The 13,664-nt window shown below is 37.3% G+C and overlaps 2 protein-coding genes across 2 annotated transcripts in view; both read right to left on the reverse strand.

Moving 5' to 3' along the window:
- Positions 1-257: 257 nt before the first annotated feature.
- Positions 258-13,664, reverse strand: part of LOC108358525 (ankyrin-3-like) — a 251,386-nt gene continuing 237,979 nt past the window's right edge. Inside the window, 2 exon segments of the mRNA XM_017609928.1 lie at positions 258-1,465; positions 1,528-1,594. Coding sequence (XP_017465417.1) covers positions 850-1,465; positions 1,528-1,594 — 683 coding nt within the window. The 3' untranslated portion in view covers positions 258-849.
- Positions 6,345-10,369, reverse strand: LOC108358523 (uncharacterized). The gene is made up of 2 exons (XM_017609926.1): positions 9,291-10,369; positions 6,345-8,413 (listed from the first exon to the last, which is right to left on the reverse strand). The coding sequence occupies exon 2, from the start codon at positions 8,306-8,308 to the stop codon at positions 7,247-7,249; it is 1,062 nt and encodes a 353-aa protein (XP_017465415.1). The 5' UTR covers positions 8,309-8,413; positions 9,291-10,369; the 3' UTR covers positions 6,345-7,246.

Genomic DNA, 13,664 nt, shown 5'->3' on the forward strand with positions numbered 1-13,664 from the left:
CAAATTAAAATAAAGTATTTGTTTACCTATTGTCACAAAAAAAAGCCTTTCGCCATGAAAGTTGAGCATAAGAGCTATTTTTAACATTTTCTTGAAGTAATAAAAAATAAAACCTTTCTCAATTGTGTTACAAAAGACTTTCAAATCATTTTTGCTAGAACCGCCTTACATGAAACCTTTGTACACGCCCTTTGAAACCTATGTACATGCCTAAAACGGACGCCTGTGTGCCTGCCTTATAAAATGACCTTTGGAAGATTTTTTTGTATCTGTATTTGTATCTGTATCGACATTTTCATATATTTTTTCAAATGACAGAATAAATAATACGTGAAGTATCCTTTGACATAATACTTATGGATGAATAGCCAAAATTTTGCAGGGTATCAATTGTATGAAGGTTTTATAAAATTTACTGCAGAAATTAGTACAAACACTGCTTGCTAAACAGAGAATACTACTTTATAATAAGACCATTCAACCCAGGCTACTTGACGTTGTTATTCAGTATTTAAACTATTATCGTTTGTGCTAATTATTCAAGGGACTGAATGTAATAAAATAGTCATGGAAATTTTATATATATGTATGTACATGAAAATCTATGCTTTTCACTATTGCTTGACAAGGTTTACATTCATTTAATACAAGCTAACAATTTATATCGTGCATTGTAAACTATAATTTTACATTTGTCGTATTATATTAAATTTATTTTGTAGTACTTTTTAACATTGTGTCAACTTTATTTGCTTTAACGACTGTAAATTTTTCTCTCTTTAAGCTTACTGTATGCACTGAGCTTCCATTTTCATTTAAACTGTAACTGAAATAGCATTACTTTCAACTTTAATCCTTCTTTATACCAACAGCTTTTAACGATTTGTCTATATTGTGTATTGGTGCGCCGTCTGTTATACTTTCAGATCTCGTTGCCGGCTGATTCTGCAGCAATACATTTTGTTCGTGCACTGCGTGTTCAAACCCGTTATCAATATTATCCCCGTCTCCTGCTATAAGTGCAGAGGTAAAATTTGGATCATGTGTACTTAACAGTGTGTTCTGTATCATTTCACCACTGCATACAGATTCTGAAGGTATAGCTTCCGAGGAGTCGACGTATTCTAACGCATTGTCCATGTCGATTGGTAACTCATTCATTTTGCTTACAATCTGTCTAAGCAACACATCTTCTGCCTGCTGCTGATTCAATTCGATTTCCAACACCTCCGGCTTTCGTTCGAGTGCATCATTACGTTTATGAGTTGTCGAGCAAACGCCTTCGTATACCTGCGGAATTATACTAATATCGCTTGTTCGATTAATTACTTGTTGCATTATAATATCCTCCGGATGTTGCTGTATAACATGTTCTTGCTTATTTTGTTTACAAATAGGCGACACGTCAGCTTCGTTTCCAGCACCTGGAATCAGAGTATCAGTTGTAACAGCTTTCCAGCCAACCCTTAAAAAAAATACGCTGTCTTATATTTATGAGATTATCCAATTATAAACATTTGTACGTACCCTTCATTGCTCAGTTCGCGTTCGATGGTGTGATCAATTGCGCCTTGAATAAATTGGTGAAGGGAGCCTACGAAGTTAATAAAACAAATACTTATAAAACTATATATGGCCATATTTCAATCATTTTTAATATCCGAATCAGCTCTATTTGAGTTAATACCAAGGCACGTTACTACCTATTCAATGAGCCTTGGCTACCACTATTCTAAATATAAAATTTTATCTACTACATATCACACGTTTAATAACACTATGCAACAAAATAAAACTTGCTTGCTCGGTATTGAGTAAAACCAAATGCGAGTGATAGTTTTAGATGTCAACAATACTACGTTAATGGCTTTTTCGACTTTAGCTCAAATAATGAAGATATCCTTAATTAAATCCTTGCACACAATTTATTAATTAATTAGGTTAAATTCTTGAAAAATATCATGTAAGGGTATTTTGATTCCAGGAATTCATTTTTTAAGTTCGTTTATTATAAGCTTTGTGCTAGAAGGCGCTGTAGGCCAATTTTTTTGAATGTCATTGTTTTTTTCAAATAAATACTCAGATTAGAGGTTTTTATTCAAAAGTTCAGTATTTATTGTATTTTATTTTATTCTCTTGTCTACTTTTTCTTCAAACTCTCCATCTTTTTCTGCTTTTTTTTTTTTGATTTTCAAAATCATCTTCATCATTGCCATGTGAAGAATTTACAAAGTTATTGCTCGCAATTACGTCATCAGCTGAAGCCATTATCCACCAAGAATTATCCAAAAATAATATTGATATTTTCTTTGACATTCAACCATTTTTTAACCGACTTCAAAAAGGAGGTTATCAATTCGTCGGAATATTTTTTTTAATGTATGACTTTGGACCACATTAACTGATTTCTTTTTTAAATTAAAGGTGGTGGTCCTACTAATTTGGTTTAGCTCCGATCTTTGCGTCATGAATAAAATAACGGTACTCCTAAATTTTTATATGAGAACTGAGTCGGCTTTGTTTTTTTTTTTGTTAAAAAATTACTTGTTTATTAAAACATCAAAGAAAGTGATAAATTGCTGTTATCGAAAACACACAAAATTAAATAGTTCCTCAAAATAGCGATTTTCACACTAAAGCCTTTATCACTGTCAAATAGAGATTGTAATTTTTCTCAAGCGAAATAAAAAGCAAAGATGTAATGTTTGCAAAAAGGATAAAATAAAATACAGTTAGTAGATAGAGTAAAAATTATATAAAAGTTCGGTCATCTGACCATTTTTCATTTCATTTCATTTATTAAGTGTATAATTTACAAATGTTACAAACTAGATATACAACTTTCATCTTAAGCGTAAATTACATATGTATTTAATTCTTTACTAAAACTGATAAATAATGTGCAAAGTATTTCGTATATAGGTATATATGCAGGCAATATCTTTGCACCTGCGTCTAGAACACATGAAGAGGTCGTGCAAAGTCTTCAAAAATTGGACGAAAATATAAATAATTGGGCCACGGAAACAGGCTCCCATTAAAGCAACAACAGCCCACCATGTTTGCAGGAGAAATAACACTATGCGACAGTAAAAATCGGGATGGGATGAAACCAACGGGAAATGTTATATCGGTCAAAAACAAGTTATACGTGGCCCGGCATTTCGCTGGGTCACGTCTAGGAATCGAGATATATTGAAAGTTTCTTAACAGAAGAAAGTCTTTTATCAAACAGGTAATAAGTCGACTTATGCGTGTTTATGCTCTTTGAAAGAGTCATATGGAAAAGTTTTTTGATGTTAACCCTAGAATGGTAAACATAGCCTGTGAGGCGCAACCATTTTTGGTTTTTGCGATATTTCAAGATTGGTCTCTCATAACAAAGCGTGGGTTCGTGCCCACTCAGTTAAGTGTTCTATAAGCTTGTGTGCAGTACGTGTTTTGTTCAGCTCCATTATGTTGCCGAAATATTCATACGTGTGTCACCTATGAGGCGATGTTTAGCAATAAATTTATTTTTTTTGTTGTATAGGAAACTTTTTAATAACACAATTGTTTCTAAGTCATAGGCATGATATTCTTTTTTAATATATTTATTTGATCTAAAATCTATAAGCTAAAGAAATTGTACGAAAATATCTCGAACGGAAATATTTTGTTTTTCAAACGGTCTGTGTATACTACCCATTAAAAAATGTGATCTACTAATATGACTGTAACAAATGTCAGATAAAAAAATAACATTTTTTTATTAATTTTTGTTACAAAAGATACAGTAAATACGTATTTGCTTTTGTTTGAATAAATCTTATTTTTTCAAAGGTGAAATGTTCGTTGTTTATAAAGGTAGCCTCATAGGCGATGTTTACCATTAAAGGGCTAAAAAATATGTTTTCCATTCTCGGGTTAAGCGGTAAGTTATTTCTGATGCTCCAATTAGTTAAGTTGTTAGATCAGTTTTTAATAGCAAAACACAAGACATAGAAGTGATACTTCTGAAGAATTTTAGGTCATCAGCGCACAGCAAAAACTTGGAATGCTTAAAGCAGGCTCCAATGACGTTGGAAGAATATAAGAAAAAGTATTGGGCCTAGGATTTTACCCTGGGGCACACCAGGGGCTGGATTCTGTAACAGTGAGAAAATGCAAAGTGTACACCGAGTACAAAATTCATGTTTTCTCAAGTGTACACTTTCAGGTTTCAAGCGATTCTCTAAACCACTGTGTAAATATTGTGCTGAATATCGCGCTGAATGTAAAAGTCATCTGTCAGTAAGGAAATATTATGATCAACAAAACAAATGAAGAACAAACTAAATAAACTAAAAACTAACTGAAAAATATGCCTAATTTGACACCTTGGAACTCGTTAAAAACTGGATTTTTTGGCGAATTCCGACCCTATGGTTCGGCTTGGGTTTGTACAGAAATAATTATTTACTTCGATTCCGAAAACTCTATAAGTTGCAGTACGAATCCGGATAAACGTAGAAGTAAAAAACCGCGAGCGTACGCTTTACAAGAAGAAGTGAAGTCAACAATTTATTTGAAGTATCGTTTTCACAAAGCTATTGACAATTTAAGAATAGAAGGAATTGGAAAATGAGTGAAAATGAGAGTATGAGAGAATCTCATTATTGAGTACTTATACTAATATGACAGTTCTTAACTTATACTACAGTGTGTTACAAAATTATTTTGCAAGAAATAAAAGTGAATGTTATCACATTTGGTTCTAGACCAAACATACTGCCCACCATTGAAACTCCTAGTTTCAATCAATCGGTAGCAATGCCAACTTTGCTAGGGGGCGCCGCAGGATTGTTGACGCTCTTTTAACATCTGCGACTCGTACATGTCCATCTTTACCAGCAATAACGTTTGCGACACGTCCCATCAGCCATTTCATAGGAGGTTGATTATCATCGTGAATGAGGACTAGGTCATTAATTTGCAAGTCTCGCTGTGTTTTCTGCCAGCGTGGACGATTTTGCAATTCGGTGAGATATTCGTGATGCCATCTGTGCCAGAAGTGTGCCTTTGTTGCAGAAGTTCTTTGCCATCGCTGAAGATTCGAAATATCCTCAACCAACTTCGTAGGTTATGGAATGCCTTTTATAGAACTTCCAATTAAAAAAACGCCCCGGTGTTAGGGCCTCCAAGTCGTTGGGATTTGATGACAGTGCACCAAGTGGTCGAGAATTGATAACGCTTCGATTTCAGCCAGTGAAGTGCTCAACTCCTCGAACGTTAACCGTGCAGTCGTCAGAGTTCGATACATATGCGCCTTTGCCGACTTAACGGCAGCCTCCCAGAGTCCTCCGAAATGTGGTGCTCTGGGGGGAATAAATGAAAAGTCAATAAAATTAGACGAGCAAAAATCAGTAATTTTCTTAACATTGGTGGAGCTCTGAAAAGCTTTAGCAAACTCCTTTAGCTTGGCGCCAGCGCCAACAAAATTTGTTGCATTGTCACTATAAATCTTTGACTCGCATTAGTTGGAAATCGCCTTCATCCTGTTTCCTCAAGGTGGCGATTTCGTTTGCAAAGTAATGCTGTTGAATAATCTAAGCAACTCGTTTAAGAGCTTCTTCTAGTTCTGTCGCTGTGTAAGGCATTCGTCGTAGATGCATAATTAGCATAATTGCAACAACACGAAGACCCTTTATGTAACTGCAGATATGGTCTTTCGATAACCTCACAGGTACATGCAAGCTTGCGTTTTTCCAAGTCATGATCTTTGTCGGATAAGTAGCCACTAAATGTTGATGGCCACGTTGATGAATCATGGAGAAGAAATGGAGGTCCGTGAAGCCAATTTGATTCCACAAGTTCGTTGACCGAACAGCCGCGTGAAATAAGATCTGCAGGATTTTCCTCTGTCGGGATATGTCTCCAAGTTACGTCCTTTGTTAATTGTTGAACATCAGATACTCGATTACNAGGATTTTCCTCTGTAGGGATATGTCTCCAAGTTACGTCCTTTGTTAATTGTTGAACATCAGATACTCGATTACCAACAAACGTTGACAGTGTTGATGATTGCGATTGTATCCAGTGCAATGTTATTTGCGAATCGGACCAAAAACACCTTTGGGAAATTTGCCAGTTAAGATGCTCTTCGATTTTGTTCCAGAACTTAACGAGTAAATGTGCGGCGCATAACTCCAAACGAGGAAGTGTGCAAACCTTTAATGGAGCAACGCGTGATTTGGACGCTAACAGGTTTACTGTGACATTGCCTACTTCATCCTTGCAGCGAACATACAAACAGCATCCATACGCCTTTGTCGAGGCATCTCCAAAGCCATGAACTTGTATGTCGACAGCATTTACAAGCCAACATATCTCGGAATACGTATGAGGTGCAACTGCTGTAAATCTTGGCAAATAGCTTCCCAAGCACTTGCAATTATTTGTGGCACAGATTTGTCCCAGTCACATTGAAGAACCCATAACCTTTGCAGCAAGATTTTCGCCTTAATGACAACAGGACTATAAGTCCCAGTGGGTCAAAGAGTGACGATGTTGTTGACAAGATTGATCGCTTCGTAATGCTAGTTGTCTGATTTTTTGGATGATACGCGAATCCGAAAACGTCGTCACTGGTATACCAAGATATTCCAAGTGCACTTGTTGTGGTATTGTCGTCCAAACAGACGTTCTTGATATCCGTCACTGATTCCATTAGTGATGGGTGATTACAGAACCATTTAGTGAGTGAAAGCTGAGCAGAATTCAATACTTCGCAGACTTCCTTCTTAATCATTAGCAGGGATTGCTGATCATCTGCTCCTGTTAACATATCATCAACGTAGAAGTCAGTTTTGATGATTTTCTTTCCGAGATCATTCCCATATGGACAGGTCTCTGCTGCGAATTGTAAACTACGAATTGCAAGATAAGGCGCCGCTGCAGTACCATATGTAACGGTGTTGAGGCTATGTGTAGAAATTTGTTGCGTTTTGTCATAACGCCAGAGAATCAAGTGGTACTTACGATCATCGGGATGTAGTAAAAATTGCTGATACAATTTTGTAATATCAGCTGTAAGACCATATTTGTGGCACCGGAATCGTAAAAGAGTAATTAACAATTCATTTTGAAGTTGCGGGCCCACCATGAGTAGTTCACAGTGAGACCTGGGAAGCCGTACGACACGATGCGTCGAAGACAACTCTCAGTTTAGTTGTCGTACTTCCCGGCTTTACCACGCAGTGGTGGGGTACAAAATAGAGTGGTGAATCTAGTTCCACATTTTTGAGTAAGACATATGGCCCAGTTCTTCGTACTCCTTCAAAAATTCTGTATATTCGCTCTTTAATGTTGGATTTTTCTCGAGTTTGTTTTCCATTGCTAAAAAGCGTCGCATAGCTATATCTCGCGAATTACCAAGACTGCGGACATCACCCTTGAACAGCAGTTTTACCATGAGTCGACCATTGGATTTGGTTACCGTTTTCAAAAAATGAGTCTCGCACTGGTATTCTTCTGATGTCAAATGTTGCCTCTTTGAATTGACTTCCTCAAGCTGCCATAATTTTTCAACGTTACGGTTTATATTATCTATTGTAGAAATAGCTGCACAATGGGATGGATTGCTAATTGGTTGTCGTGGAGCAGAGCATTTTCCGGATACGATCCAGCCAAATAAAGTTTTTTGCAGAGTAGGCAAGTTATCGCCAAGACGGATATTCCCAACGGATAAAAGCGAAAAAGAGGCTTCTGCCCCAAGCAACATATCGACTCCACGTGAACGGTGAAATTCAGGGTCCGCGAGATTAATATTTCTAGGAATCATTAGATCTGCTGATGCTACAGTTTCACTAGGATGATAGCCAGAGATTTGTGGAGATATTAGGAATTCTAGCGACGTTTCAAAATTATTAATGCGAGAGCGAATGGTAGTTTGCATTTTAAATGCTATTTTTAGTGGGGATGAGCCAATCCCGCAGACGTCGATATTATTACGAGACTTACGAAGATTTAAACCTGAACAAAGCGCCTGCGTCATAAGGTTCACCTGTGAACACGAGTCCAAGAGAACTCTACAAATCTCGAACTCTCCACAAGCGTCTCTAACCAAAATCAAGGCGGTAGCAAGTATAACTTGCCCTCCTTGCGCTGAGGCTCCAAGTTGGGTTTCGACACTGGTTGTATGAACTGATGCTGACTCATTTGTCGTAAAGCTGTTGTTTGGCGGAGTAGAGGGTGAGGAAATAGTTTCGGAGATATTGTGTAGCAACGAATGATGCCTTTTTTTTACAAAATCGACATGAATATTTTGATGGGCATTGCGAACATCCATGACCTTTAGCTAAACAATTAAGGCAAAGATTTAAGTTTTTCACTTGTTGTGAACGCTGAGTCACCGGAAGAACTACGAAGCCTTGACACGTTGATATATTGTGACCTGNTTTTTCAACGTTACGGTTTATATTATCTATTGTAGAAATAGCTGCACAATGGGATGGATTGCTAATTGGTTGTCGTGGAGCAGAGCATTTTCCGGATACGATCCAGCCAAATAAAGTTTTTTGCAGAGTAGGCAAGTTATCGCCAAGACGGATATTCCCAACGGATAAAAGCGAAAAAGAGGCTTCTGCCCCAAGCAACATATCGACTCCACGTGAACGGTGAAATTCAGGGTCCGCGAGATTAATATTTCTAGGAATCATTAGATCTGCTGATGCTACAGTTTCACTAGGATGATAGCCAGAGATTTGTGGAGATATTAGGAATTCTAGCGACGTTTCAAAATTATTAATGCGAGAGCGAATGGTAGTTTGCATTTTAAATGCTATTTTTAGTGGGGATGAGCCAATCCCGCAGACGTCGATATTATTACGAGACTTACGAAGATTTAAACCTGAACAAAGCGCCTGCGTCATAAGGTTCACCTGTGAACACGAGTCCAAGAGAACTCTACAAATCTCGAACTCTCCACAAGCGTCTCTAACCAAAATCAAGGCGGTAGCAAGTATAACTTGCCCTCCTTGCGCTGAGGCTCCAAGTTGGGTTTCGACACTGGTTGTATGAACTGATGCTGACTCATTTGTCGTAAAGCTGTTGTTTGGCGGAGTAGAGGGTGAGGAAATAGTTTCGGAGATATTGTGTAGCAACGAATGATGCCTTTTTTTTACAAAATCGACATGAATATTTTGATGGGCATTGCGAACATCCATGACCTTTAGCTAAACAATTAAGGCAAAGATTTAAGTTTTTCACTTGTTGTGAACGCTGAGTCACCGGAAGAACTACGAAGCCTTGACACGTTGATATATTGTGACCTGATTTAGAGCAAAACGCGCACAACATATCCCTTTGAGAACTGCGTTTCGCTAGCAACGTATGATTGATTTTCGCGTTGTTAGTATAGGTCCTTTGATGTGATGACTGAGCTGCAGCTGGCCCTGACGCGCCTTTCAAATTAGCATTTATTTGTTGACAACGTTTGTCCAGCATTGCGCAGCAGTCAACCCATTTTGGTAATGATACGTAGTCGATGTGTTCATCCCATTTTCTTCTTGTATCCGAGTCAACTTTACACAACGCAACATGTATAATGAACGCATCACAAATTTGTTCATAAGAACCTAGCGACTGTAAGGAGCTGTAAAGAGCAGAGACGGTGTCGACTATGTGTCGCAACTGCCCCGGTACACTCTTAGTCGCCTTGGGAATATCAAAAAGTGCTGATATATTATCTAAAAAAAATTAAAGTGTTGTTATCGTACCGGTCTTTGAGACGTTGAAGTGCCTTGGCGTAATTTTCATTTGTGACTTGGAAAGCCTTTACCGTGGATAACGCTTCTCCACTTAAACAAGTCAGCAAGTGGTTGAACTTCTCAATGGCTGGTATATTAGGATCATTATCCACGAGACTATTAAAACAATTTATAAAGTTTTTATACTCAATGTATTTGCCATCAAACTTTGGTAAACGCAAGTTTGGTAACCGATTTGTTGTTGTTTGTGGAAAACATAGAGTTTGTTCATAAAAACTTTGTCTTCTACGCCCGTCCATTGCAGCTGATATTTTGCATTTTGCATTTACATAAAGCTCATCAATATCTGACCGACCATTATCAGCTGGGGACAGTCTCTCAATTTGAGTTTGGTAGTACGAAGCTTGTTTGTAATACGAATCAATTACAGTATATTTTGCTTAGCTGCCCATCCTTCTTTGCACGAAAAACTTGTGCACTTAACCGAAAAAAGCACTTAAGCGAATTTTCTTTACTACTTCAATGAGGAAGGTATCCGAATCCCTATCAAACCAATTAATGGAGGAGCGCTTACCACGTAGAAATTACTGCAAGCGAAATTTTTACCGAATGGTATCTAATTATCTATATAACTACACTAATTGATAGCCATTTTCGTTGTTCTGCGAGATGAGCAAAATAAATAAAAGCTTGTAAAATTAGGTAATTGTAGGGCCAGTGCTGGTAAACCTAATACTTTCTTTGATAGTTAATAATAGTTGCACAGTTTTTAAGGCAGGTATCGCCAATGTGCATGTATGTTGAATACATCTATCGGAGGAGTTTCCTTATAAATGTTAAAAATAATGCCGCTAGTGCGCATTTTAGGGTAGGTATCTTAAATGTGCACTTAAGCATAAAGGCAGCAAAGCAAAATATACTGTATACCAAGGCGCCACTCAAGCTCTGTTACGGAAAGATTATTGTTTCCTTCAATTAAGTTTCTAATGCGGGTAATACTACCCTTGGTAGGCGCTCGAAGTTGTTTTAACTCTTCAAGTGACGGTTGATTTTCTGTCATTTTTGCGAAGCGAAAATGGTCTACATACGGTATGAAGATGGCAGCAGCGACGTACGAATGTAAATTTGAGACAAACTGAGCTAGCACAACAATGACCGTTTTCGAAGCTGAAATGCTTTCTCTTAAGTACTATGAAGTCTACGGCGATGCGAAGAGACTCAAGCAGAAAAAATTAACGCAACAATGATGTCACAACGATAGGACAATAACAGGTGATAGCGTTGCCTAGCGTGTATGAAATAATTTCTCTCTTTGTGTAACGAAATTGTAGAGCATTGGATTATGAAGTTATAATACCTATGCTAAGAGCGCAATGTCCGGTATGCGTTGGCGTAGCTTAAAGGGAATATATGTACATATACGTACAATGCGCACACCTCATATAGATATATAGCAGCGGTTGTAGCGGATTTTTAGCTATACATATATAAATGCAACGATAACGGATCCTTATATATGCAATTTACCTTGGCACACTTTCTGTCAATTATAGATCTTTATAACTGGAATATGTCTGTAAATTTACCCAAAACTCCTTGGCTGATGGTTGAGGAAGATAAACGTTACAACCTTTGCACCCCTACTACCCATGCACACATAGGACAACTTATGCGAAGTGTCAAAATCCTTGCAAGCTGATCCACCTAGATGAACTTATGACGATGCGAAAACGTGGTTAGGCACACATGGGACAACTTATGCGAAGTGTCAAATCCTTGCGAGCTGATCCACCTAGATGAACGTATGATGATGTGACAATGAAGTTTTGCGCAGGACAACTTATGCGAAGTCTCCTGGCAGGATCGCCAATGAAAAAGATGCCTAATTTGACACCTTGGAACTCGTTAAAAACTGGATTTTTTGGCGAATTCCGACCCTATGGTTCGGCTTGGGTTTGTACAGAAATAATTATTTACTTCGATTCCGAAAACTCTATAAGTTGCAGTACGAATCCGGATGAACGTAGAAGTAAAAAACGGCGAGCGTACGCTTTACAGAAGAAGTGAAGTCAACAATTTATTTGAAGTATCGTTTTCACAAAGCTATTGACAATTTAAGAATAGAAGGAATTGGAAAATGAGTGAAATTGAGAGTATGAGAGAATCTCATTATTGAGTACTTATACTAATATGACAGTTCTTAACTTATACTACAGTGTGTTACAAAATTATTTTGCAAGAAATAAAAGTGAATGTTATCACATTTGGTTCTAGACCAAACACTAACATTGAAAAACATAATAGACTTAATGAGTGGAAATATTATTGCATTTAGATTGCGGCGTAGACAAAGGTGTGATAACGTGTTTTAGTTATGTTAAATACTCTTCTCATGTAGGTACGTATGTATGCAAATGGTTATTTTTGTATTTAAGCCGGAAAGAAGGAATCTGCGAGATGTGCAAAATCCATTTGAGATAAGCGACGAGCGTTTTATAGTTATATAGATTTCCAAAAACTATTTTCAACGAGACCCTAGCCCAGCTTTCGCCGTTTTTCCGGTCTTCGAGACGAAATACTGCTATTCCTACGTATATGAAAATGTTGTCCGCTTTGAGATTTTTTGCCACCGGAAGCTACCAGCGCCCGATAGGACAAGATTTTTTGTCCTGTTTATCACAAACGACTGTCAGGAGATGTGTTGAGGAAGTCACAACCATTCAAGCGACTTACGTGCGGTTTCCAAATGAAGCGGAGGAACCTGCGATAAAAGCGGAATTTTACCAAAAATATGGATTCCCGGGTATAATTGGCTTAATGGATGGGAGTCACATCAAAATTATAGCACCTAAAGGAGATCTAGAAAGTTTATACTACTGTAGAAAAGTTAAGCTTTTTTACTTTCAATTTGAAAAGTTATACTCAGTCAATTGTGTACATCTATAGGTGGTCATTCCATCGACTTATTACTTATTTGCGATTCAAAACACCAAATTTGCTATGCCAATGCGAAGTTCCCAGGTACGTCGCATGATGCATACATGTGGCGGACTTCGGCAATTCAAAATTATCTAAAAGAAAAGTACACGAGAGGTCATCGTAATTACTGGTTGCTAGGGGATAGGGGATTTCCACTCCAACCATGGTTGATGACTCCTATAGCTAATTCAGCAAATGAAGAAGAAGAAAGATATAATGTGGCACATAAGAAAACGCGATGTATAGTTGAGCGGCCGGTTTCGATGTTTATCTCGACAAAGAACCAGAAAAAGCAGGAAAAATAATAAACGCTTGTATAGTACTCCACAATATCCTATTAAAAGCTAATGTTCCAGTAACCGAAGCAATTGAAACAAATATAGATTTAGATGAATCCAATGAAAATATTTCAACATCACAAAACCACTTACAAACACAAGCAAGAACTACCAGCCTGCGAATAGTAGAAACTTACTTCCATTAGACTTGCCTTGAAATAAACTCATAAAATAAACATTTAATGTACTTAAGCAAATTTTGTTTTTGTATCAAAATTCTTTTAATTTTAATCGTATGTTACAGTCGTAGAGCTCTGCAAACATTTCTTCTCCGGTATACTAAAATGAAAGCGTGAATTTGGGGTGGTGGTAAATTTATTTATGTATGAACTTAAATACGTTATACAGGGTGTCCCAGAAGTAACGTGCCAAACTTTAGGGGAAGGTAGGTGGGGGGTGGGCTCCCTGATAAACAAAAAATTTTCAGGTAAAAGTGTCACCGTTTTTGAAATATTTACATTTTTTCGAATTTAAAAAAAAATTGTGCCTTTTCATGTGTTTTCTTTAACTGCAACTACAAACCGGGCAATACTTAGTAAATTTTTTATGTAAAATACTTCCAGATAGTTGCCTCTCCATACTCAAATGCAATGTAGTTAAAATATATTAAGGAACCATC

Source organism: Rhagoletis zephyria, unplaced genomic scaffold, assembly GCF_001687245.7.
Source record: "Rhagoletis zephyria isolate East Lansing unplaced genomic scaffold, Rhagoletis_zephyria_1.1 Rzeph_scaffold_00267, whole genome shotgun sequence".
Classification (NCBI taxonomy): domain Eukaryota; kingdom Metazoa; phylum Arthropoda; class Insecta; order Diptera; family Tephritidae; genus Rhagoletis; species Rhagoletis zephyria.

Excerpts from the sequence above, each read along its gene's own strand:
- LOC108358523 (XM_017609926.1), bottom strand. The coding sequence starts at position 8,308 with ATGGATGTTCGCAATGCCCATCAAAATATTCATGTCGATTTTGTAAAA.